Raw genomic sequence first — 27,195 nt, forward strand, 5'->3', positions numbered from 1 at the left:
ATTTTTTGTGATTTTCGAAACTTATATGGAAAAGAAAATAAAGAGAATCAAAACTTTTAATAAGAATTTCAGGAATCATTGCAATGCTAGTCTAAGACTCCGGTCCAAGAATTAGACATGGCTTACTAGCCAGCCAAGCTTTCAATGAAAGCTCCAGTCCAAAACACTAGACATGGCCAATGGCCAGCCAAGCTTTAGCAGATCATTGCTTTCAATAGCAAAATTGATAGAAATCAACAAGCTCTTGTGATGATAAGTTGAAACCTCGGTCCAAAAGATTAGACATGGCTTCTCAGCCAGCCAGACTTCAACGAATCATCATGAAACTCTAGAATTCATTCTTAAAAACTCTGAAGAACAAAATAGAAAATCTTTTTGTATTTTTGAAAATTTTTTTTCGAAAAATAAAAAAGGAAAAGTACCTAATCTAAGCAACAAGATGAACCGTCAGTTGTCCAAACTCGAACAATCCCCGGCAACGGCGCCAAAAACTTGGTGCACGAAATTGTGATCATCAACAATGGCGCCAAAGACTTGGTGCTCTCAAACGTGAATCACACTTTGTCACAATTCCGCACAACTAACCAGCAAGTGCACTGGGTCGTCCAAGTAATAAACCTTACGTGAGTAAGGGTCGATCCCACGGAGATTGTCGGCTTGAAGCAAGCTATGGTCATCTTGTAAATCTCAGTCAGGTGGATTCAGATGGTGATGAAGAATTGATAATTAAAAGATAAATAAAACATAAAATAAAGATAGAGATACTTATGTAATTCATTAGTGGATTTCAGATAAGCGTATGAAGATGCTTTGTTCCCCCTGAACCTCTGCTTTCCTATTACCTTCTTCCAATCATTCATACTCCTTTCCATGGCAAGCTTTATGTTGGGCATCACCGTTGTCAATGGCTACATCCCGTCCTCTCAGGGAAAATGGTCCTGATGCTCTGTCACAACATCGGCTAATCAGCTTTCGGTTCTTGATCATGTCGGAATAGGATCCATTGATCCTTTTGCGTCTGTCACACGCCCCATAATCGCGAGTTTGAAGCTCGTCACAGTCATCCCTTCCCAGATCCTACTCGAAATACCACAGACAAGGTTTAGACTTTCCGGATCTCAGGAATGGCCACCAATAATTCTAGCCTGTACCACGAAGGTTCCAATCTTAGATCAGAAACCCAAGAGATACGCATTCAAGCCATTGCTAGTAGAACAGAGGTGGTTGTCAGGCACGTGTTCATAGGTGAGAATGATGATGAGTGTCACGGATCATCACATTCATCAAGTTGAAGAACGAATGAATATCTTGGAGAAGAAATAGATTTGAGTTGAATAGAAAAACAATAGTACTTTGTATTAATTCATGAAGAACAGCAGAGCTCCACACCTTAATCTATGGTGTGTAGAAACTCCACCATTGAAAATACATAAGAACAAAAGGTCTAGGCATGGCCGAATGACCAGCCTCCCAAAACGTGATCAAGAGATCAAAAGATGATCAAAAGATGAAAATACAATAGCAAAAGGTCCTATTTATAGAAAACTAGTAGCCTAGGGTTACAGAAATAGTTAATTAATGCAGAAATCTTCTTCCGGGCCCACTTGGTGTGTGCTTGGGCTGAGCATTGAAGCTTCCATGTGTAGAGACTTTTTTTAGAGTTAAACGCCAGCTTTTGTGCCAGTTTGGGCGTTTAACTCCAGCTTTTGTGCCAGTTTTGGAGTTAAACACCAGAATTCTTGAGCTGACTTGGAACGCCTGTTTGGGCCATCAAATATTGGGAAAAGTATGGACTATTATATATTGCTGGAAAGCCCAGGATGTCTACTTTCCAATGCAATTGAGAGCGCGCCAATTGGATATCTGTAGCTCCAGAAAATCCACTTTGAGTGCAGGGAGGTCAGAATCCAACAGAATCTGCAGTCCTTTTTCAGCCTCTGAATCAGATTTTTGCTCAGGTCTCTCAATTTCGGCCAGAAAATACCTGAAATCACAGAAAAACACACAAACTCATAGTAAAGTCCAGAAATATAATTTTTAAATAAAAACTAATAAAAATATAATAAAAACTAATTAAAATATACTAAAAACATACTAAAAATAATGCCAAAAAGCGTATAAATTATCCGCTCATCAATCTGCAATTGAAGTTGTGACTGAATCGCTAATTAGCTTCCAAAAAGTAATCATTGAAAAAATGAATTTTAAGTAATAAATATTTTTTCTACATCACACGCACGGTACAGTCACTAGTTATATAGCTAGCAAATATTCTATGGCTAATCTCTATTGCAAAATTCATGGTGCAATAATGTACTAAAGTTGACAATGATAACTGCACAATGTTAATTCTTTTAATACAATCCCACTAAAAAGTCAACCTTTCATTGGGAAACACTACCAATTTCAGCTAGTTTTTTAAATAATTTTTTTTAAGTTTTTATTTACAATCACTCTTCTCGCTTCTTTCTCTTTTTTCCTATCCACCAGTCATCCGCTGCCGACCTTTAAACTTTAACCTTAAATCTTAAATTCTAAATTCTAAATCTTTTAAAAATAAAAATTTAAAAATTAATTAATTTTAATACAAGAAAAATATAATAGTAATTCGGCAGTTATCAAACTTATACTCCAATAATTTCCTGTCAATTATGTATAATTAACATGAAATGATTGTTGAACATCTAAATTCATGACATATTTTATATATTGATATTTACTTCTACCATATGAGGCCTAGAACAGCTGTTTCTGGTACTCAATAAGAAAAGATTGAATTTTGGATTTTACTATCTACCAATATATGTATGGATACCAATATTAAAAAAATTGACTAATATAGAAAATAACATGCTGAAACCAGTATGCTACAGTATATGCAGGTGACTCAAGGGAGGATTCTTTGGGCGAGCTATCTACTTTGCTGGATAAATTACACAATGGATCCTGCATGAAGAAAGATTGATTACAGGGCCTGCTTTTCTACTCAAAAGCATTTGAAGTAGAGAACAAAAGCCATGGACATAAACATGATCACTAATGCACATAAAGGTAGAATACTTCCAAGTACCTACTGTAACACTTGCAAAGAATACCTAACTTTTTCACAAACTCAACAAGGTTCTCTAACAAATTGAGGTCTAAGCTCTCACTTTAAGAGCTGTTGGCAGGTCAGTAATCCATCTTCCACACATTATAAATGCATATCATGCTTAATAGAACAAACAGTAAGAGATCCTTTCTACCATGTTTGTCTATGAAATCCATTATAGGTGGTGTTACATAATACCATGTTTGTTTTTAGACAGGATGGTGCCAACTTAATGCATAAACATAGCATTACTAGGTTACTCCATTAAGGAAACTGACTAAAATGAGAACTAAACAAGATTATGATGTATGCTTGTTTGACAAACCTGTTCATGCAAACAAGCCTCTGAATTCTTAATTTTCGTATCTCCTTCAGGATAATTTTGCTGTAATTCATAGGAAATTAATCCTGAATAATTTTCACTACCTGCTAAGCATATAACACCCATCAAATTAGAGTAGAATCAATGTAGGAGAACAAATAATTCATAATTAATACAACTGGGATGATGAAAAACCTGACAGAGATGATGGTACAGCTTCATCAAATGCATTGCCTAGTGGTTGATTAAATGATGAGCTAGATGGAACTTGCCCACCAAAATATTTTACAATGGAATGTGTCCCCTGGAAACATACAGTTTTGATAAAAATTTCAATACCACTGTGACAGAAACAGCTATCACTTGCTAAGGAGTTACGATCAGCGAAAAGAAAAAGTTTTAAAGGGTAAGCTGGCAAGTATGCACCTAAACATTGAACATATAGCTTATTGATAAGATATATCAATGCTATAACAAGCATTTCAAAACCTTATGATGTGCTTACTGTTCTAAGGTTGAGAGAAAATTTGTAACTGAAGTAGTTCAAACTTACAGATGGTATGGGGACAATCTTACTAGCAAAAACAGACAGTGATGTAACTCCCCAGTTGTTATTTTCATTCCCATGAGTCTTAGAGTTGCAAAAGCCCAAAAATTCACGTAATGCAGCTTAAAACAGAGTGTGGGCATCTTCTTGAATCTTTGTAGTTCTGTATCTTAAAGGACAAGATTTAGAAGGGAACTTTCTAAGTGAATCTGATTCTCCTTTCTGAAAGAAACATTAAAATAAGACAGATAGATTGATGCAAAACTACTGATGAATACAGAAGATGACTCAACCCTAAGAGTCAAGTCATCCACTAAGACATTATCAGTGGGAGTTACAACCTGAATTTTGGGAGCAGCATCAATATCAAAATAATAACAAAATCATAATGACAAGTTCAGGTGTATAGATGACTCATTGAAATCACTTGCGTTGACACCAGAGAATTCAATGTAGTTAGCTTCACTTATGAAAATTCTACTTCCTCGTCTTTGGAGTGAAGATTTCTCATTCTCCACGCCCTAAAGTTGAACTGTCAGACCTTAGATGGCCAGAAAAGAAAGGCTCAATTATAAGAATAACAGCAACTGTAGCACCAAGGTACTTCAATAAAAAGTCCTGAATCATGAAAAAAGATTCAGGTACTGTCATTTTAGCCATACTATACTACTTTGATGAAGTGAAGGATAGGCTTGACAGCAAATTTTTTGTGTAGATATAGTATAATTGAAAAAAGATTAGTCATGTCTGATAATGGATATCCAATCTCAGGGAGAAATAAAAAAGATAAAAAGAAAAATTGAAGAATAAATATTATTGTAAGAATAAATATTATTGTAAGCTCAGAATAAATGAAGCTCAGAATTCTTGGTTTATGACCTCTTATTTTTCTCTGCATTTCTAATTTTGGTGCATTCTGCCATCTCTTTTTTTCTGTTCTCCCAAGATTCATCACAGAACACTTATAACAAATTAAGAAAAAAAATCTGTTACAAGTAGCATCTTATGACACGAATAATTGAATGTGTTGCTTTGATGTCAATGCCATAGCTCACCTTGATTTGGTCCTTTACGGAGTTTTTCATCGATACATAGCCCGGAATCTTCCCCTTCGCAAAAGCATTGGCATCAGCTCTTTTCCTTTGGTCTTAGAATTGTTCAATTTCTCTCAGTAGCTTATAGCAATGATTCTCATAGTAACCCCATTTGATCTGTTTAAATTTTTCAACACTCTAAACTTCAATGCTTACATTGGTATAAATTTTTAATCAAATCAAAGATCATAACTTATAAGTCCTTAAATTACAGTATTTCTAAGCACTTCTAGTGACTGAAATTTATCAACATCTCTCTGATGAGTGTTTATGTTCCTCAGAATTCACTTTTCGTCCGTGAGACTCATGCTTCCGTGTCGCATCAATGAATTCAGATTCTATACAATGTACATTGTTATCAAGTGCAAGATGTAAATAGAGATTAATCACAGCACAATATATATCCTACTAAAGTTCTAAGCTCTTACATGGTTATCAATCTCTTCTTCCGTGAAGCATTTCTCCTTCTTAGATCTTCTCCTAGGTGCATTGTTCATAAAACATAATTCATCAAGAGCCACATACAAGTTACTTAGTATCTTCCCTTTTCGCGCGACGCGGCATCTCCATTCCATTTTCCAGTAGTATGGGCTTCTCATCCCAGACGCAACATAGTCCTTTTCTGACTGTTAATAAAAACAGCATAACATCATTATATTATTCTCTGTCTTCTATATCAAAATTGAAGGCTGAAATCAATGCTTACAATTTTCTCTTTGATTTTATCAGTGATTTCACGAATGTATCGATTCATTTTCTCCACCGTGAGCTCTTATTTTTTGATCTGAGATATTGAATCAGGCTCTGATGATGGCCAAAGCTTCAGAAAATAGAACTGATGAACTAGTTTTAGGACTTCATCATCCTCTTTATCATCCTCTTATAAACTCTGTACTTTCATAGCCATCTTTATTTTCTGGTCCAACCAAGGAGAAACCATTGATGGCATAAGCACCATAGAGAAGACACTATGTGCTCCAATTTGTGTTTCACGGTCCGGATGAGCCATGGCCACAAGCAATTGATGGAGCAAGGCATCAGGGAAAGCCAGGAATAAGTCCAAAAAACACCCTATGTCTTTGGATAAATGAATAAAGCTGAATAGGTAGAAATGTTATTTCCAGTCTATGTAGGAATGCTTGCCTTCTTCTGATATGACACATTAGGGACAGAATTGATTAATTTTACAGTTTGATAGATAGCAGAGATTGTTGTTCTGGCTAGGAGGGTAGAAGTAGAAATATTCTCTAAGAAATACTGCCCTATAGTAAAAGGAATTGAGTAAACTAATATCACAACATACAAAACTCAAGTTCCTATAGTAAAAGGAATGATGAATGAAAACACAAAAATCAGCACTGAATATCAGTAGTAACAAAGCATAGAATTTTGGTTTAGTTGAAGAACCTGGCATGTTTGAGACAAAGCCACCTCTGTTCTCAATGCTGCCCCACTCAGCATTAGGTTCATGGTCAGTAGTCATCTCTACAGCCTCCCCTCCCCTTTACAGAACTTGCAACATAAAAATAATTAATTAAGAGTGAAATAGCAAGAATAAAGATACATATTACTACTTATGTACACATAAAAGAAAAGCAACAAACATTTGATGTGCATGTTAGGTCAAACCAACAAATAAGCAAACCATAGAACACTTGGTGTGCACAGCGAAATTCATAGAGGGGAGGGAAGAAGAAAAAGAAAAACTCACAAGTGTTTCTCTGAATTCTATTTGTTCAGAAATCCAGATTAACAATCTAAACATTTCTTAGCTATTCAGAATCAAAACCTAATCTAATCCTATTTTAACAACCTAAAAATCCACTAATCAGAAAACAAATCTAACTAAACTAATTACTAAAATCAAACTAACTAAACGAAATTAATTAAACTCAACAGAAATTAAAAGAATTTTGAAACCAAAACCTGGAAGCAGAAACAATCAAACTAACTAAACAAAATTAATTGAACTCTCTACGATTCGAACAGGGGGGAAAGAGAGAGGTGGAACCGTGGCTGACGGTGGAACCGATTTTGGTCACCATGGAGCTAGGGCTTGTGCAAAGGTAGCCGCATCATTGACTGGAGGAGATGATGGAGAAGAAGGAGAAGAAGAAGAGGAGAAGAAGAGGAGAAGAAGGAGAAGGTAGCTGCGGCGGTGGCGCTGTGGGTGGAAAAGGAGAAGAAGTAGCTGGTCGACGGAGAAGAAGAAGCTAGGTTGAGCTCGTTTGATTTGGTGCTGTAAATGAATAGAGTTTGGGGCTTTGGGCACAATTGATCATAAAACGCAGAATATAATATTTTCGACTGAAAATTTTAAATTACAGACGGATTTTCTTTTTCGTCTGTAGTAATTTAATAAAATGCACCGTTTCGTTTACTTAATTACAGACGGATTTTCCATCTGTAACCATTTCTCACTGAAAAAAATAATTTTTTCGATGGAATTATCGACGGATTCTCTTTTCCATCTGTAATTTATGCTAATCCATTTTTTTGGTTTTCCGACAAAAAATCCCTCTGAAGTTCCGTCTGTATTTCCACGGGATAAAATCCGTCTGTAATAACTAGTTTTTTAGTAGTGAGAGATATATGGTGATGAGCTATTGAACCCTCACTGGATTTTGTGTTTACTCTCTAGTCACTCAGTGTTTATTGGGTTAATCACTCTATTCTTTTTCTATCCTTGCTTTCTAAAACTTTGTTCTTCATCTAACCAATCAACAACTATAGAATATAGACATACAAAAATCATGAGGTCTTTTTCAAGGTTGTAATGGGGCTAAGGTAAAGGTAAGGGTATATGTATAAGGCTAAGTGAGCTAACAAAGTGAATCCTTGATTAGTCTAAGATCTCACCCAACATACATACTTTATATACTTTAAAGTTCCTTTACCTATTTACCCAAATTTTCCCACTTTGTATTACAAGCTCATGCATTAATTTTAATTTTGAAATTTTGTCCCATGTGCATTGATTTTTATTTTGCATTTGGGGAATTTTTTGTATCCCCTTATTTAAATATTGAAAATAATATATATATATATATATATATACACATGGTAATTTAATTATTTTGATTTCACATGAGCATGCTTCCCAAATTTCTGAAATAACTTATTCATTTTAAATCCCTACTTTGTTTCTATCATCCCATGTTCCCATAAAATTCCCCACACTTAAATTGTACACAATATCTATCTTAAGCTAACCAAGGATTTAACTTGGAATTTTTATTTTGTTTTTCTGCTTAAGGCTAGTAATATGGTTATAGAACAAGAGGGGATTAAAAAGCTCAAGGGGGCTAACAAGGGTGATGTAAAAGGTAGGCTAAATTAGGATAAGTGAGAAAAAATTCAAACGATGGCCTCAATCATCTCTTGGTATGTATCTATATTCTATATTGAACATATAGATTAAAACAAAGAAAAGAACATCAGAATGAAAAAGAAGGGCAAAACACACATGAATGAAATTTATGGTTTGAATGTAACCATACAATTAAGCTCAAAACTCACAGGCTGTGTGTTATCCAGCTCAAAAACCATATATCAGTTATGTACATCATGCAAGTAGAAATCGAGAGTTCCCATTATTCTCAATGTAAATATTAGGGTGGCTTTTAAAATCTTAGTGTTCCTCCTTGATGAAATATTGTTAACTAACTAACATGTAATGCTATATATACAAGGTGTGTGGATTGTTTTAATTTACTAAAGTTTCTAGTTTACTCCTTTTTATTTTCAATTAAACCAAACTAATATATGCTAAAAGGGTAAACTATACTAATTAATCCACATATTCTATAACTAATAAGTTTAGTATAAACTAAAGTGCAAAATACAGAAATAAAGTAAAAATACAGCAAAAAAATAATGTGCAAGTACTGAAATATAGAAATAAAAATAAAAATACAGAAAAATAAACAAAATAAGATAGAAGAGTTTTTAGTGGTTCACCAAAAAGATAAGCCAGGGATGGCGACCTCCCCACACTTAAAATATAGCATTGTCCTCGATGCTCACTCAAGCTGGGTGTGAAGAAGCGTCATCACCGGAAGGATGTGCTGCTGGTGTCTCTGTGGTAGGCTAAATATCTGCAGGCTGGATAAGTGTAGGAGGATCGGTCTGCTGCAGTGGAGGCTCTGACTGTAGAGGAATCTCCGGGTCTGCAGCCTGGATCTGGTGTAGCTCCTCATGCTGTGGCACAGCCTGCTCTGGTCCTGCCTGCTCAGCCTGGGCATGTGTCTCCTCCTCATGATCGCTCGCCTCCGCCTCAAATGTATCAAAAGGGGTGTCAGGCTCGGAGGGGATGTCGCTGCTGGATCGGATCATCAACTTAAGGTGCTCATAGCGTCGCTTGTTGCGACACTCCATACGATCCAGGCGGGTGAAGAGGCGGTGTACCAAATGATAAATGGGCTCAGGAGCAGGTGGATGTGCAGTGGATGAGGCTGGGGCAGCAGTGGAAGTAGAAGGAGCAGTTGAAGGTGTGGCTGTCTCATCAGAAGCGGTGAGGAATGGGGGTCTGTAGCCTAAAGCCTGAAACTTCCTGCTATGAAGAATGATCTTCTTGCAGTCTGCAGCAGTCGGCTTCGCATCAGCCAGCTCCCAAGGCACGTCAGCTCGGCGGCCTAGCTGAGTGATCAGATAAGGGAAAGGGAGAGTGCCTCTGACATGGACCCTGGCCATGTAATGCCTGATGAAACGTAGAAGATATAGGTCCTTACCCTCCATCACACACCAGATAAGGGTGATCATAGCAGCGGGCAGCTCTGTCTCATGAGTGCTCGGCATCACATAGTTGCTCAGAATCTGGTGCCAAAGCCGAGCCTTATCATTCAGATAAATCAGTTTGATTCCCTTAGGCATTGTTGTATTCTTTCCCATGATCCAAGGGACAGTAGGATCAAGGGCTATTCTCTGCTTGACAGCATCCCAGTCAAATCTCATAAATCTCATATCCTCTTCAGCCTTTTGGTAACCGTCAGGCTGATCTGACTTAGGCTGAAGGTGGAGGATGTCCTCAATAGCTTCCTCAGTGACCAAAATCTGTTTCCCTCTGAGGTGTACTGCATCCAGGGAAGTCTTGAAATAGTTGCAGTAAAATTTTCTGACCCAGGAAGCATTGACCTCTGTCAAGTTTCTTTCCAAGAAGAACCAGCCTCTTTGTTTTATCTGTTCGGAAGTGTACTGCTGTAGTTTTTCTGGAATTTTTAGAGTTCTTTCCAGGTACAGGTTCCTGGAAGTGGCAAACACTGGATACTTAAGCTCACAATATCTGTTTGCAAATTTAACTGGATCTGTGGCAGTGAGGAGCTGGTCAGCCTTCTCCTGCGAGGTAAAGTGCTTTTCCCGCCAGGAGTCATCATGCAAAATATCCAGGATGGTCATAGAGGATTTGCCTCTTTTCCTTTTGCCAGTGGTTGCTTTGCCTTTTCCTTTGTGCTGAGGGTCAGACATCCTGAAAAGCAGAAATTCCAGGATATAATTGAAGAACAAAAGCAAGAAAACAGGTAGGCAAATAGAATAATAGCAATATAAGCACATAGTGGCAAAAGAGCAAGAGAAGCATGAAATAAGTTGAATATATGTGCAATTTGGATTGTAATCGAGTTAAAAAGTCTGAAAAGAAAAAGTGCAATCCAAAACATAGGATAGGTGGAATTCAAGTTAATTAGGAAAAGACAGTAATCATGCCTTGAGTTAGAAAGTTAAAGTAGTTAGTTAAAAATCGAAAAGAGAAGTTTGAAAGTGTAAAATGGTTAGGAGTGAAAAAGGAAGTTAGAAAGTTAAAGTAGTGAGTTATTAGAAAGAAAGTTAAAGTAAGTGGCATGATTAATGGTTTCCATTGTAACAAGAGATTCATAAATTTAAAGAACAGTCAACTCATATTCAAGCAAGGATATCAGGTTATTGATGATAATTCATATAGATACAGGAGTAGCTAAAACTAAAATGAAATCATCAATAATGCAATTAATTAACCAGGGAATCGAAAGGAATAAGAATGCGAGCCCGTGCATTCATGAATTGATTTGGTTATAGCTAAGTAGTGCTAAATGGTAAGTTTCCAAACTCAATACATGAAAATAATTTGCAGAAAATTGGGCAGCATTCCGACTAAAATTGGATGTTCCCGAGTAATAAATAACAAGAAAAAATAGTTCATATGAGATAAAAAAATGCTGCAAAGAATCACAAACAGTAGGAACAGTAAAGAACAGTCTAATATCAGCATGAAACATTAAGGAATAGCATATGAACAGTATGAATATCACAGCCAGATCAAAATTGCGAAATAGGTAAAATAAGTAACAAGAACAGTGCAATTATCAGGCCTAAATCCACTAACCACATCCTAGCTACCTAACCACCTAGAATCCACTAGAAACATGCATCTCTAACTATCCTATTTTGAACAGAATCTGAAAAATAAGCAACTAACTATGGATGATAAGGAAATTGGTGTTCGGCGGAACCTGGTATGTGTATGAACAGAGGTGAGGGCAGAGAGATGGTGGTGGAGACGCGGCGGCGCTGGGAGGGAGCACGGCGGCGCGGTGGTGGAGCAGGGGCGGGGTGGAGGTTGGGGTTTGGGTTAGAGGAGATGGGAGAGGAAGGAAGGAGGGGGCGAGGGTTGTGGGGGCTGTGGTGGTGGGAGACGGCGGTCTGAGGTTGGCTGCGGTGGGGGGGGGCAGTGGCGGAGGAGGGCAGCGGTGGGTGAGAGGGGGTGGAAGAGAGTGGTGGAGGAAGAAGAGAAAGAAGAGAGGGGGTGTAGGTGGTGTGGTGCGGTGGTGGCTTGGCGCGGTGGTTGGCGGTGGTGGTGGTTGCAGAGAAGGGAGGGGGTTGCAGAGAAGAGAAGAAGAAGGGGGGTATGGGGGCGCGATGGGTAGGGCTTCGCGTGGGTAAGGGGGTTAGTATTTTTGAATCCACGCGAACGCGTGGAGCACGCGATCGCGTGACTAGGGTGAAATGGGTTTTGACGCGGTCGCGTGATTGACGTAGTCGCGTGGGTTAGGTAAAAGATGGGTGACGCGGACGCGTGAGGCACGTGACCGCGTCGCTCACGCTTTCGCGTGGGATGAGTGTTTTGCGAGTGACGCGAACGCGTGGGTCGTTTTGTGCTAAACGCACACCAGCCGCACGATTCCAGCCCAACTTTCTGGACGTTGGATCTTTATGCCGATTTACTTCTCACGCCCACGAGTGGCCTACGCGCTCGCGTGGGGTGATATATATATATATGCAGTATGCAATATGCTGTGCTAATGTAGATGCTATGAATACTTCCAGGTTCAATGAAAATAAAATAAGATAAAAACAAATAACACGAAATAAAATTGAAAAAGAAACAATCATACCATGGTGGGTTGTCTCCCACCTAGCACTTTTAGTTAAAGTCCTTAAGTTGGACATTTGAGGAGCTTCCTGCTATGGTGGCTTATGCTTGAATTCATCCAAAAATCTCCACCAGTGTTTGGAATTCCGACAGCCTCCGGGCGGTTTAGAAATTGTATTCTCACCAAGATGACCAAACGTCTTCCGAGACCCATTCAATTGAACTTGATACCAATCCGTGCACTTCGAATTGAAGTGTGGAACCTTACTGAATCTTGCACACCGGCTCTGAGTACGAGCCATTTCCCTCTTACTCTTAAAGCCGCAGAGAGCTCTAAGCTGGCCATCTGTTTCAAGCAAACCATATTCAAGTGGAAAAGTAAAGAGAAAGGTTAAGGATTGTACCCACTTGAAGCTTGTATTAGGTGGTAATGGCCTTGGGATAGGTGTTTCCAGTGGTTCTGTAAGCTTTACTCCCTTGTATTCTTCTGTGAATTCCTCCACTTCTTCACAAGATTCTTCAACTGCAACTGCGTCTTGATCAAAGCATTCTATTTCTTCCTCGTCACTTAAGTCATAAGTTGGAGGTTGAGAGATATCTACTTCGACATCATCTTCGTATTCACTTGGATAAGGTTCTTTAGGCTCAAGGAGTTCAGTTGCGGATGCAAGTTCATGACTAGGAGAGCTTGATTCATGATCATCACTGCCTATGGAATCAACTTCTTGGTCTGTTCCGTCCAATTTTTCACAAGGTATATGCATTGGAGGTTGTGCACTATCCTCCTTGGCATCAATTTCGAACTGCTCGGCGGAGTCCTTTACAATTCTCGATTCCTATGGAGGTTCAGCATCTGCTAAATCTTCAACCACTTCTTCCTCTACAACTATTATGGCTTCCTCCACTTGTTCCAATACAAAGCCATGCTCCTCATTGTCCACCGAAGTTTCTAGTGTCTCTTTCATGCTTCGCTCTTCTTTTGATTCTCCACATGTAGCCATGGGAGTACTTTAAGTGCTCAGACGTTGGGAAGCTAATTTATTTACTACCTCGGTTAAGGCAGTAGTGAGTTCCACTACGTCCCTTTGCATCTTCGCTTGCCCTTGAAGAAGAACACGAAGGGTGTCATCCATTGGAGATTGGGGTGGATATGAGGGTTCATTGGATGGGGGAGAGGGTTCATAATACAGAGGTGGTTCTTCTTGATAAGGATATGGGGATGGTGAATGTTGCGGTGGTGGTTCTTGGGAGTAATTAGATTGGAATTATGGTGGATAAGGGTCATACGGTGGTGAATGGTGAAAAAGAACTTGTGAGTGTGGTGGTTCAAAGCTATGTTGAGAGGGTGATTCATAAGCGCAGGGTGGAACTTGTTGGTAACTACAACGGGATCCACCGTATCTATTGCCTTGGCATGCATTGTAGAATGGTCGTCGTCTGTGATACTGTGGAGGGTGTTATTGCCTAAAGGGTTGATCAAGTCCTCGTGGTTCCATCCATCTTTGGCTGTTCTGACCTTGATGCATGTTCCTGCTATAGCTTTCATTCCCAACAATATTAGAACCAAACTCAAAGCGAGAGGGGTGAGAACTCATGGTAGCTATTAAGAATTAAAAATGAAAACAGAAACAAAAAACAATCAAAAGAAAAATATTTACAATAACTAATAATAAGGCACACGTTTGCAATTCCCTGGCAACGGTGCCATTTTGAAAAGAGCGAAACTCTCGCGCGATCTAGAGTTTTCGCAAATAAATTCGCGTTGTAAGTATAGCTTCTAGACCGACAATAATTCCTTTCTTACAAAAATTTTGTTTGTCACTTAAGCAAACCCAATAAAATTGATAACCGAGTATTTAAACCTCGGGTCGTCTTCTCAAGGAATTGCAGGGAAGTATGATTTATTATTGGTTATGAAAAACAGTGTTTTTGGGTTTCAAAAGGTTTGAACAAGGAAAATAAATTGCAGGAATTAATAAATTAATATCTAATAAAACTCTTGGCAAGGTATGAAAATTGGAAGTCCTATCCTAGTTATCCTTATCAATGGTGATGAGAATTGAGTTTTAATCCCACTTAGTTAACCTTTACTAAAGCAAAGGAAAGTCAAGTGGACTAATTAGTTAGATCCTCAAGTCCTAGCCAACTCCTAAGGAAAGACTAGAGTTATTGGAATTCAATTCAATTAGCAAAAATAACAATTATCAATCACGATGAGTTTGACAACTCAAGAGTTACCAATTAATCAACCAAAGCCAAAAGGGAAAAATCTAAATTAAATTAAAAGCATTCATATAAATAAAGCAAAGCAAAGTCAAATTTGAAATACCTCAAATTATATTAAATAAAACATTCAAATCTAAATACGAAGAATTCATAAGCCAAATTGGTAACATGAGTCAGATACGAATAAAAGCATTAGAATAAATAAAAATATAAAAGGAATATTGAACCTGAGAGGAAGTTGAAATCCTAAATCATTTAAGAAGAATCCTAATCCTAAAACCTAAGAGAGAGGAGAGAACCTCTCTCTCTAAAACCTACATCTAAATTATGAAAAGTGAATAATGGAAGACTTCTTCCTCATGAATGGATGCATTTACCCACTTAATAACCTCTAATATGTGTTTTCTGAACTTGGATCTGGGCCAAAAAGGATTTCAGAAATCGCTGGGGGCGTTTTCTGCAGTTTCTGCACGTGGCGTCTGTCATGCGTCCGCATGGGTCACGCGGTTGCGTCATCTGGGAGTTTTTCTTGTCACGCATTCGCTTCGGTCACGCGTACGCGTCATTTGCGTTCTGCTCAAGGCACGCATCCACGTCAGTCACGCGTTCGCGTCGCTGCCTTTTTGCGCTAGGCACACAGCCGCGTCGTCCATGCGTTCGCGTCGCTGCCCTTTTCTTCAAACTCCATTTTTGTGCTTTCCTTCCAATTTTGTATGTTTCCTTTCTGTCCTCTAAGCCATTCCTGCCTTGGGAGATCTGAAAATACTTAACACACAAATCACGGCATCGAATGGTAATAAAGGGTAATTAAAATTAACATTTTTAAAGCATAGGAAACATGTTTTTCACATATATCACATAATAAGGAAGGGAAAGTAAAACCATGCAATTTACATGAAAAAGTGGGTGAAGGATTGAATAAATCACTTAAATTGAGCACAAAATACATCCTAAAATATGGGTTTATCAAAGATCCACATCAGTTCTTAGCTGAATTCTTGCAGATCTGTGATACTGTTAAGACCAATGGAGTAAATCCTGAGGTCTATAAATGTATGCTCTTTCCCTTTGCTGTAAGAGATAGAGCTAAGATATGTTTGGATTCTCAACCTAGAGAGAGCTTAGACTCTTGGGAAAAGCTAGTTAATGCTTTTCTGGCTAAATGCTTTCCCCCTCAAAAGATGAGCAAAATTATAGTGGAAGTTCAAACCTTCAGACAAAGAGAAGGTGAATCCCTCTATGAATTTTAGGAAAGATACAAGCAACTAATCAGGAGGTGTCCTCCTGACATGCTCTCAGAATGGTCTATCATAGGTATCTTCTATGATGGTCTATCTGAGATATCCAAAATATCATTGGATAGCTCTGCAGGTGGATCACTCCATTTGAAGAAAACGCCTGCAAAAGCAAGAGAACTCGTTGAGATGGTTGTAAATAACCAATTCATGTACACCTATGAGAGAAATCATGTAAACAATGGAGTCTCTCAGAAGAAAAGAGTTCTTGAAGTTGATATTCTGAATGTCATATTAGCTCAAAATAAGATCTTGACCCAACAGATCAATATGATCTCTCAGCATTTGACTGGAATGCAAGCTGTAGCTGGCAGCACCCAAGAATTATCTCCTAATGTAGATGTTTATGATCCTGATCAACCCACCATGGAGGAGGTGAAATACATGGGAGAGCCCTATGGAAACACCTACAACCTTTCATGGAGGAATTATCCTAACCTTTCATGGAAGGATCAACAGAAGTCTCAGCAAGGCTTCAATAATAATTAAGGTGGAAGGAACCAGAATAGGTTCAACAATAGGCCACCATTTCCATCTTCTCAAGGGAATATGGAGACCCCTAAGCAGAGCCTTTCTGATTTAGTCACTCTGGTCTCCAGCCTCTCTAAGACCACTCATAGTTTCATAACTGAAATAAGGTCCTCCAATAGAAATTTAGAGGTACAAGTTGGTCAACTAAGCAAGAGAATCCCTGAGACTCCTCCAGACACTCTTCCTAGTAACATTGAAGTAAACCCAAGAGAAGAGTGCAAGGCCATCACCATCGAGGCAGAGGCTGAATCTGGAGAGACTGGGAAGGCATTGAACGCCAGTGAGGAAGATCTCAATGGGCGTTCAACGCCCATAATTGCAGAAAGCCTGGCGCTGAACGCCAATGAGGAAGCCCTCACTGGGCATTGAACCCCCATCCTGGCAGCAGAACTAGCATTGAACGCCAGTGAGAAAGATCTCACTGGGCGTTCAATGCCCACAATGGCCAAAAGTCTGGCGCTGAACGCCACTGAGGAAGCCCTCACTGGGCGTTCAACGCCCATCCTGGAAGCAGAGCTGGCATTGAACGCCAGCCAGGAAACATTGGCTGGGCATTCAACGCCCAAACAAGCAAGATCTCTGGCGCTGAACGCCAGTGAGGAACCCCTCATGGGGCATTCAACGCCTTACCAGACAGGGAAGCTGGCGTTGAACGCCAGCCAGGACATCCCTGCTGGGCGTTCGACGCCTATAATAGTAAAGGGACTGGCGTTTAAGGCTAGTAAGGGTGCACAACATGGGCATTTAATGCCCAATAAGCTATTAGAGCTGGCGTTGAACGCTAGTAAAGGCACACCCTCTGAGTGCTCAAAACCAACTCAAGAAACCCCTATCCAAGAATTAAAGGAAGCCAAGGCTCATATAAAGACCATAGAGGTTCCTTTGCATGCACTTCTGTAGTGCATGAGTTCTGATGAACATTCATCCTCTGATGAGAATGAAGACACTAGGGAAGAGCAAGTTGCTCGGTACCTAGGAGCTCTTATGAGGCTAAATGCCAAACTATTTGGTACAAAGCCTTTGGAGGAAGAACCTCGATTGCTTTCCAAAGAACCTAATGCTTTGGTTCAGTAGAGGCTACCTCAGAAGCTTCAAGATCCTATACGCTTCCTGATTCCTGGCACCATAGGCACCATGACCTTTGAGAAGGCTCTGTGTGACCTAGGGTCAAGCATAAACCTCATGCCACTCTCTGTAATGGAGAAGCTAGGAATCTTTGAGGTACAAGCTGCAAACATCTCATTAGAGATGGCAGACAAGACAATGAAGAAGCTATATGGCTTAGTAGAGGATGTCTTGGTAAAGTTTGAAGACTACTACATCCCTGCAAACTTCATAGTCTTGGACATAGAAGAGGATGAGGATGAATCTATCATCCTTGGAAGACCTTTCCTAGCTACTGCAAAAGCCATGATTAATATGGCAAAAGAAGAAATGATTTTCTAACTAGGAGAGGACTATTATCTTATTTAAGATGTCCAATCCCAAATATCCCTCTGATAAGAAAGAGACAATGGTGCAACACCTAGTGTTCCAACCCTCTCTTTCTGTGCAGAGTTTTACAGAGCTCCCAGATATTAATTCTAAGTTTGGTGTTGGGCAGCCATCAACAAGCTCTAAGCACAAAGGTACTAGGAAGAAAGTATCTAAAGTTTGGAGGGACAAGAAAGTCCCCACTGAAGGCTTCTCACCTGGCATGAGAGTTGTCTTCACTAAGAAACCAGTCATACCACATACAGTGAGTCGTGTCCTGTCTCTAAAGCATGTGGAGCTCATTCATGAGAAGACAAGAAGGAAGTTCACTGTAAGGGGTAAAACTCTGAGCCCTTATTCACCTCTGTAAGGGGCTAACCGTCAAGCTAATGACGTTAAAGAAGCGCTTGTTGGGAGGCAACCCAACTTTAATTAATTATTTATTTCTATTTTCTTTCACTTTGTTTTTCTTTAAAGTTTTGTTTTTAGGTTCATAATCATGTGAAGCAGTTAGAACAGAGACATAATTGTCAGCAGTGAAAATAGAATACTTTGGATGGAGTGTTGATTAGAGTTGAACGCCAGCCAGGGAGTAGACCCTGGGCATTCAACGCCCCCAATGGATAGCATAGCTGGCGTTGAACACCAGCCAAGAAGCAGACCCTGGGCGTTCAAACGCCAGTGCAAAGGGCAGGGAATCTGAATTCCCTAGCCTCTCAGAACCAGTGGGTCCCACAGTATCTTCACTTATCCCACTTCTTTCTTTCTTACTTTCACACTTCCCAATATACACTTCCCTATAAACCCTAGCCTAATCACATCCATATCACTTCCCTAAATAATCCATCATAAATCCCACCAACCCCCACCCACTTCAAAATCAAATTTCCCACCCATTTACCCACCCATGACCTAACAATACCCCACCCCCTCCTATAAATACCCCTCTTCATAACCCTTCATACACACCCCTCTCATACACTCATAATCCCCTTTGGCCGAGCCCTCTCTCTCCCTCTATCTCCTTCTATTTTCTTCTTCTTCTACTCTATTCTTCTCTTTTCTTTATTTTTTGCTCGAGGACGAGAAAAGTTCTAAGTTTGGTGTTGAAAAAGCCTAGCTTTTTTTTCTTTGCATTACCACTTGTGGCACCCAAGGTTGGAGAATCCTATAGAAAGAGGAAAGGAAGGGCAGTAGCCGCACCTCTGAATCTTGGGAGATGGAGAGATTCATCACCAAAGCCCACCAAGACCACTTCTATGAAGTAGTAGTAGAGAAGAAGGTGATCCCTGAGGTCTCTTTCAGGCTCAAGAAGAATGAGTATCCGGAAATCCGAAGAGAGATCCAGAGAAGAGGTTGGGAATTCCTAACCAATCCCATCCAAGAGGTTGGGATCCTAATGGTGCAAGAGTTTTATACTAATGCATGGGTCACTAAAAACCATGACACCAGTGTGAACCCAAATCTAAGGAATTGGAGCACCATGGTCTGAGGGAGAATCTTAGATTTCAGCTCAGAAAGTGTGAGGTTGGTATTCAAATTGCCCTTGATGTAAGGAAATCCACATCCTTACACTAGGAAAGTCAACTTTGATCAAAGATTTGATCAAGTGCTCTCAGACATCTGTGTGGAAGGAGCATAGTGGAAAAGGGATTCCCAAGGCAAGCCCATTCAACTAAGAAGGCTTGACCTCAAGCCCATAGCTAGAGGATGGTTGGAATTCATCCAATGCTCTATCATCCCCACTAGAAACCAGTCAGAAGTGACTATTGAAAGGGCCATCATGATCCATTGCATCATGATTGGGAGTGAGGTGGAAGTACATGAGGTAATCCCTCAAGAATTGTACAAGATAGCTGAGAAGCCTTCCACCAATGCAAGGTTGGCATTCCCACACCTCATCTGTCATCTATGCAATTCTGTTGAAATTATCATAGAAGGAGACATCTTCATTGGGGAGGACAAGCCCAGCACTAAGAAGAGGATGGAGCAAACTAGAGAGCATGCACATGAACCTGTGTAGCCGCCTCAGCATGAGATCCCTAAGATGCCTCAAGGGATGTATTTTCCTCCTCAAAGATATTGGAATCAATGGCATACTTCTCTGGGAGAATTAAGCACTAACATGGAGCAATTGAGGTTGGAGCATCAAGAGCATTCCACAACCCTCAATGAAATAAGGGAAGACCAAAGATCCATTAGAGAAGATCAAAGGGCTATGGGGGAAGAACAACAAAGGCAAAGAAGTGACATTGAAGAGATCAAGCATCACATTGGATCCTCAAGGAGGAGCACTAGCCGCCACCATTAAAAGGTGGATTTGTTCTTTTTACACCCTTTTCTTTTGTTATTTTTTTGTTTTCTGTTATGTTATATTGTCTGTTCTCTTGTTCTTATTGCATGATCATTCTCATTTATGTCTTAAGGCTGTAAAATGTTTCATATATCTCTTACCTTGCTTAAAAGAAAATTTTATTTGAAAAGAATTGAGAGATACATGAATTTCAAGTTTATAATAAGAATAATTTAATTACTTTGATGTGGTGGCATTGCTTTTATTTTCTGAATGTATGAATAAACAGTGCATATTTGAAGTTGGAATTTTTAGAATGTTGGCTCTTGAAAGAATGATGAAAAAGGAAACGTATTATTGGTAATCTAAAAAATCTAAATAACTTGATTCTTGAAGCAAGAAAAAGCATCAAAAAGAAAAAGAAAAAGCATGTTGCAAAAGAAAAAAATATATATCTATGCATGCGAAAAAATAATAAAAAGGCGAAAAAATAGAAAAAGTAGAAAAAGCCAATAGCTCTTTAAACCAAAAGGAAAGAGCAAAAAGCCAGTAAACCTTTAAACCAAAAGGCAAGGGTAAAAGGATCCAAGGCTTTGAGCATCAATGGCTAGGAGGGCCTACAAGGAATAAAATCCTGGCCTAAGCAACTCAAACAAACTGTCCCTAACCATGTGCTTATGGTGTGAAGGTGTCAAGTGAAAAGCTTGAGACTGAGCAGTTAAAGTCGTGGTCCAAAGCAAAAAGAGTGTGCTTAAGAACTCTGGACACCTCTATCTGGGAATTCTAGCAAAGCGGAATCACAATCTGAAAAGGTTCACCCAGTTAAAGTGTCTGTAGCATTTATGTATTGAAATAGTATTTTCATCGGTTAGGAATTTTCACAAAATAATTCCGTTACTAGTATAGTTCCTAACCAACAAACAATACTCAATCAAAGTTTTAATGTTGGATGTCACAAGTACAAACCCCAATAAAAATAAACCGAAGTATTTAATCTCGGATTGTCTCACAAGGAATTGCAATGAAGTGCTCAATTATTGGCTATGAAGGAACAAGGGGGTTTGATTTGTTGATTGACAAGAAAAGTAAATAACAAGAAAGTAAATGACAATTACCTAATAAAGGAAAGGAAAAGAACTCTTGGCTAAGGCTTGGAAATTGAGATTACCATCCTTGTCTACAAACCATATATTGACAATTATGAGGGACCAACCCATCAAGTCTACTTCTATGCTTGAAGTAAGTCAAATAGGCTTGATCAACATCAACCCATAAGTCCCAACCTAGCTACTAATTGACTTAGTAGTAGGCTAGTGTTAATGGGTATCAAATTGACCACTAAGAGTTCTTAAATCACCAATTCAATGAGACCCAATGACTCAAGGTCACCCAATTCCCTTAGCCTAGGCCAAGAGTAAAGAAAAATACTCTATAACTAGTGAAAACATTTCATCAAACACCTAGAGTGCAATAAAAGTAAACATCACAAAATGCAAGAATTAATAAAACCCACAACTAACACAAACAAGAAATCAACAACAGCAATTAAGATAAACATAAAAAGACATGGAAACATAAAATTGCATTGAAAGAAAATAAAAATCCAACAAGGGTTCATGAAAGTAAAAATGGCAAAATAAGGAAATTAACAAGGAAAGCTATGAAGATTGAGACAATAGAACAATAAAATATAAAGAGAGTTGAACAAAAAACAAGGATTAAAAGTTGGATCTAAGAGAATTTGACCTAAACTACCCTAGATTCTAGAGAGAAGGGAGAGCTTCTCTCTCTAGAATTCTAACCTAAAACATGGTGAAAAACTAAACTATGATGGCCCTCCCCCATTCCCTTGCAATCCTCAGGTTCAAAAGCATCAGAAATGAGTTGGATTTGGGCCTCCTTGAGCTCAGAAATCGCACCCAGCATTTTGGCTTTAGTGAATTCACGTGCAGCTTGTCACGCGTACGCATAGGTCATGCGTACGCGTCGCATTGCAAAATTCCTCTTCATGCGTGCGTGTCACTGTCGAATCTCCTTCTCACGTGTACACGTGGGTGATGCGTGCGCGTGGCCTTGAGTTCAGCAAATCCTCATTTCTTCATGAATTCTCCATTTTTGCTTGCTTTTCCTCATTCCTTTAACCCAATCTTTGCCTTCTAATCATGAAATCACTTAACAAACAAATCAAGGCATCGAATGGAATTAAAGTGGGTTAAAATAAGCGATTTAAAGCCCTAAAAAGCATGTTTTTACTCTCAGGCATAAATTAGGAGAAATTCATAAAATCATGCTATTTCATTGAATAAATGTGAGAAAAGTCGAGAAAATCCCCTAAATTCAATACAAGATAAACCACAAAATTGGGGTTTATCATGTATCCGGTGGTAATACTGGAAAACAAAGTGCTTAGGGTCATGGCTAAGACTCTAAAAGCTGTGTTCAAGAATAACTAAACTAGGAGAGTCAATAATATCTTCTGGATTTTAAGTTCCTAAAAAGACCAACATTTTTGAGTTTTAATGGATAGTGAGATGCCAAAACTATTCAGAAGCAAAAAGCAACTAAGTCCTGCTCATCTAATTGAAACTGAGCTTTATTAGAAACACTGAAATTTATTGTATCTTAATCTTCTTTTTATCCTACTGTGTTTTTAGTTGCTTGGGGACAAGCAACAATTTAAGTTTGGTGTTGTGATGAGCGGATATTTTATACGCTTTTTGGCATCATTTTCATATAGTTTCTGGCATGTTTTGTTTACTTTTCATTAAGTTTTTATAGGTTTTAGTGTTAAATTCACATTTTTGGATTCTACTATGAGCTTTTGTGTTTTTGTGCAATTTCAGGTATTTTCTGGCTGAAATTGAGGAGCTGGAGCAAAAGTTTGATTAAGAGACAGAGAAAGCACTACAGATAATGTCCGGATTTGACCTCCTTGCACTCGAAAGAGCTTTTCTGGAGCTACAGAAGTCTGAATGGAGCGTTCACAACGGCTATAGAAAGCTGACTTCTAGAGATTTCGAGCATGTATAATAGTCCATACTTTGCTTCGAATTAGAAGGCCCAAAACTGGCGTCCAATGCTAGCTTCCTGCCTCCTTCCAGGCGTCCAACGCCCAAGGAGCAGAGACCAGCATCTAAACGCCTAGAGAGGACCCCTTAGCCAGCGTTCAACGCCCTAGAAGTCTCTTAGCACATGGATCTCATCAAAGCTCAGCCCAAACACTCACCAAGTGGGTCCCAGAAGTGGATTCTAGCACTAAAAGACTGTTTTACCCTTCTTATGTAATCGGTAATCCTTAGTCATCAGATTAGTATTTATGAGTTATTTTACATAATCATTCGAACATCATCTAAGACCTTTACACCATATTTGAGTTTTACATTGTATTTTTTTTTCAGTATGAGTTTCTAAACCTCCTAGGTTGAGGGGAGGAACCCTGCTGAGTTCTATGAATTAATAAAAGTATTACTATTTCTCTTCAATCTGTGTTTGATTCAAATATAAGATGTATATTTGTTCTTCAACATGATGAATAGGATGATCAGTGACAATCAGCTCTGTTCATCATACTAAGACCGCGTGCCTGACAACCACTTGTGTCTACTTGGGTTCGTGTGAATACGTGCCAGAAAAGCATCGAACCGCCAGCTTGATTATACATCTCTCAGACGGCTAATCCATGACTTCGTTGGGGACTTCCCGAGACACCATTTTAGCCGATTTACAGGAAGATTAGGGTCTCTGTGGTAGAGGCTAGAACCCAAAGATGCAGCATTCTCTGATCCGGAAGATCCGACCTTGTCTGTGGCGTTTTGAGTAGGATCATTAAGGAGAATGGACTGTAAGAGCTTCACCCTCAATCAGACTGGATGCGCACTAACCCTGGTGTTTGGATCTGGAGAAGATTGGCGACCATGGCCGTACGGTGTTGATCACATACAGCCTGCCATAGAAGGAATCATTCACAATTGAGAAGACAGTAATACAAGAGTTAATCTAGAATGACAAAGCATCTCCAAACCTTAACCAAATTCTTATCTCTGTTAACATTCCAATTCACAAAGTATTTTATACCCTTTTCTTTAGACCTTTTTTACTCTATCAAACAATCAAACCAATTATTCTATCCGCCTAAATAAGATGTGTAAGATAACCATAGCTTGCTTCAATCCACAATTCTCGTGGGATCGACCCTGACTCACTCAGGTATTACTTGGACGACCCAGTGCACTTGCTGGTTCAGTTGTTTGAAGCGTGGAGATTCGTGTACTGGATACAATGGATATCTTATAACCAAAATAAAACAAAAAAACTAAAAAAGAACAAAAGACTAGATATGATCATGCACTAGTGTAACGACCCAATTTTTAGTATGTCTAGATCATACCGAAAACTGAGCGTTACCAACTTATCTTCCTAATTATTATCTATTATTTATTATATGAGCCTTATTCGCTGTTAAAAACGTAGTTATTTTGCGAGGTGCTTTTTTTTTGAAAACATTTGGATTAATAGACGGAATCATTTATAATCAACTCACAACTGATAGTAGAAAAAAAAAGTTATAAACAACCACACATAAATACATCACAAGCAGTTGACAATATTCGGTGATGCAGCCTTTATTAGAGTATAGACTTTTAGTTAGAACACCCCTAGATATAGCTAGATAATAACTATATACATATATATACATACAACATCCCAGGCCCTGACCTGTTCAAGAAGTCCCTAAGCTGGCGCCCAGGCTAGCCTAGACTCTATACTCACCTAGTCCTTCTAAACTACTAAAGCGAGGGAAAGTATGTTCTAAGTCTTTAAAATTCAAGTCAGGTGGAATGTCATCAAAAGGTAGAACATCATTTATTACTCCTCTGCACGATCAGATATTTCCATATGATGTCTCTCTGGTACTTCATCAAGTAGCCACACAACAGGAGTCTCGTACACAGGATTTAGGCTAAAGTGCGCATACGAACGGGGTGCAGACATTGGCTGGTCTCATAGTATATACACATAAACAGAGAATGAGATTCACCCTAGACTCAGAAGACTACCTAGAGCGGAATCTTCTTTGCGAAACAGTCATCAGTAGATTACGGAAGGGTACTCCTGCTTCCATCTGAAGGGGGAAGGGAGAGATAAGGGGTAAGAACTGGGGAGTTCTAAGTAGGGCCGGGGTTATTAGTTAAGTTCGTTAATTCTGTGTTGTTTAGCAGATAAATAGAAGAATACCGAGAAGTAGTAAATAGAAGAAATAGATAAATAGAGAAAATAGAGAAAACAGAAAGCAAAACACAAACAAAAGAATACAAGAAATTAAAACACAGACACAGAGAATAGAATGAAAATAAAGAAAGCATACATTCAAACAACAATCATAACAGAGGAAATGTGCAACCAAGTATGATGCATGTCTAGCCCTAATGCAGGTAATGAGCTCATTTGTCGGTTACATACCCACTCCCGACGTTACCCGGAGTCCTCTGACCAGGTAAGGCTTCCCTGTTGGCAATGCCCCTCGCAAGATTCCTTTCACTTGTGAGGCAAACCACTGCAAGAGTCCTTTGACTTGCAGGACGGCACTAGCAACCCACTGCAAGAGTCTTTTGACTTACAGGAGCACACACACACTCTCGCTGTAAGAGTCCTTTGACTTACAGGAGTATATGCTAGTTGTGTTTTCTCGATACCTCTGTAAGAGTCCTCTGACTTACAGAATAACATTATATCTAAGTATCCTAGGGAAGCGCTCTTAGTGGTCGTACCACCATCTATCTGACTGCCTCTCTGCAGCAGATTCTTACATAATCATTCTCATTATCATCATTCATTATCATTCTCATTATTCATAATCACTTTCACGTTCTTATGCAGTACCTCTTTCTTTTTCCGTTCAATCATAGTATACAAACTTTACAGCTTTTACTTTCACAACATCTTAACTCAAACCATTTCTCTTTATCAGATTACTCTTTTCTCTTTGTCTTTCTACTCTGATCTGATTACTCTTTTCTTTTGATCTCTTTACTCTACTCTGGTTATTCTGTTTTCTGTATCTCTTTACTCTGCTTTGGTTACTCTTTTCTCTGCTTAACGTATGTATTTAAAGCTTATGTAAATTTCGGTATGAATAGTTAGCCTATCCCAAGTATAAGTTCATTAAGTCTATACTGAAATAGTTTAACTTTTCATATTATACCTAACCCTGGGGACAACTCAAGAACTAACTATGTTGCTCCTAGTTCGTTCACTAATCCCTGTTATTTTCTGTCATTAAAGCTTTATAGACTTTTCTTTGTCTTTTTATCTTTTCTTTAACTTCTAATCTTCCCTTTATCTTTGCCTCACTAGCAAGTTATTACAAATCCTTAGGTGTTTTATGAAGGTAATTATGGAATTCTACGCTTAAAGTTGTCTTTCTAAAGCTTTTACGAAAAACTGCCTTTTTCGCATTATTTTATTATTTTTATTAAAATATTATTTTAATTAAATATTATTATTTTATATTTTATTATTATTTATTATTTTATTATTAAATTTTCGAAAATTAACTTTACTTTAACCTTTAACCTTTAAAATTTACTTTTTACCACCCGTAACTTTTAATATTTCTACTTTTACCACCCTAAGTTTCAGAAATTACCAAATAACCCCTCAAACACCAAAAATAATTACAACATTGCCCTTTTTAAGATATAAAAAGTGTTCTTCAATGTTCTTCATCACACTCAAAGTGTTCTTCGTGTTCTTCGTAAATTCTTCAGATTCTTTCTCTCTTTTTACACGTTTTTCAGTCTTTTCAGCAACCGATTTTTACCATAATTCATAATAAATTCCCAGCCACTAAAACCCCATATTTTCCACATAATTTTAACATAAATTGAACCCCAGTTTAGGGCCTAAGGTTTTGGTTTCCAGCTGCAGTCAAGAACACAAATTCATAGCTTGAATTTCATCAAATTTGAACAAATTTTCATC

At 38.7% G+C, this 27,195-nt stretch overlaps 1 protein-coding gene and 1 pseudogene across 1 annotated transcript; both read right to left on the reverse strand.

Moving 5' to 3' along the window:
- Positions 1-4,832: 4,832 nt before the first annotated feature.
- Positions 4,833-6,537, reverse strand: LOC148571132 (uncharacterized; annotated as a pseudogene).
- Positions 6,538-6,956: 419 nt separating this feature from the next.
- LOC148571133 (uncharacterized) lies at positions 6,957-10,517 on the reverse strand. Its single transcript, XM_088507217.1, has 2 exons — positions 9,324-10,517; positions 6,957-6,980 (listed from the first exon to the last, which is right to left on the reverse strand). Exons 1-2 carry the CDS (start codon positions 10,515-10,517, stop codon positions 6,957-6,959), a joined length of 1,218 nt encoding a protein of 405 aa, XP_088363343.1.
- Positions 10,518-27,195: the final 16,678 nt, after the last annotated feature.

Source organism: Arachis ipaensis, chromosome B3, assembly GCF_059453495.1.
Source record: "Arachis ipaensis isolate K30076 ecotype BB chromosome B3, ASM5945349v1, whole genome shotgun sequence".
Lineage (NCBI taxonomy): Eukaryota > Viridiplantae > Streptophyta > Magnoliopsida > Fabales > Fabaceae > Arachis > Arachis ipaensis.

What these genes read in the sequence shown, in the direction of transcription:
- LOC148571133 (XM_088507217.1), bottom strand. Translation starts at nt 10,517, where the DNA reads ATGTCTGACCCTCAGCACAAAGGAAAAGGCAAAGCAACCACTGGCAAA. An exon ending in TTGATACATTTGAGGCGGAG is followed by an intron (nt 6,981 to 9,323) that starts GCGAGCGATCAT and finishes TTCTGCTTCCAG; the next exon opens with GTTTTGGTTTCAAAATTCTT.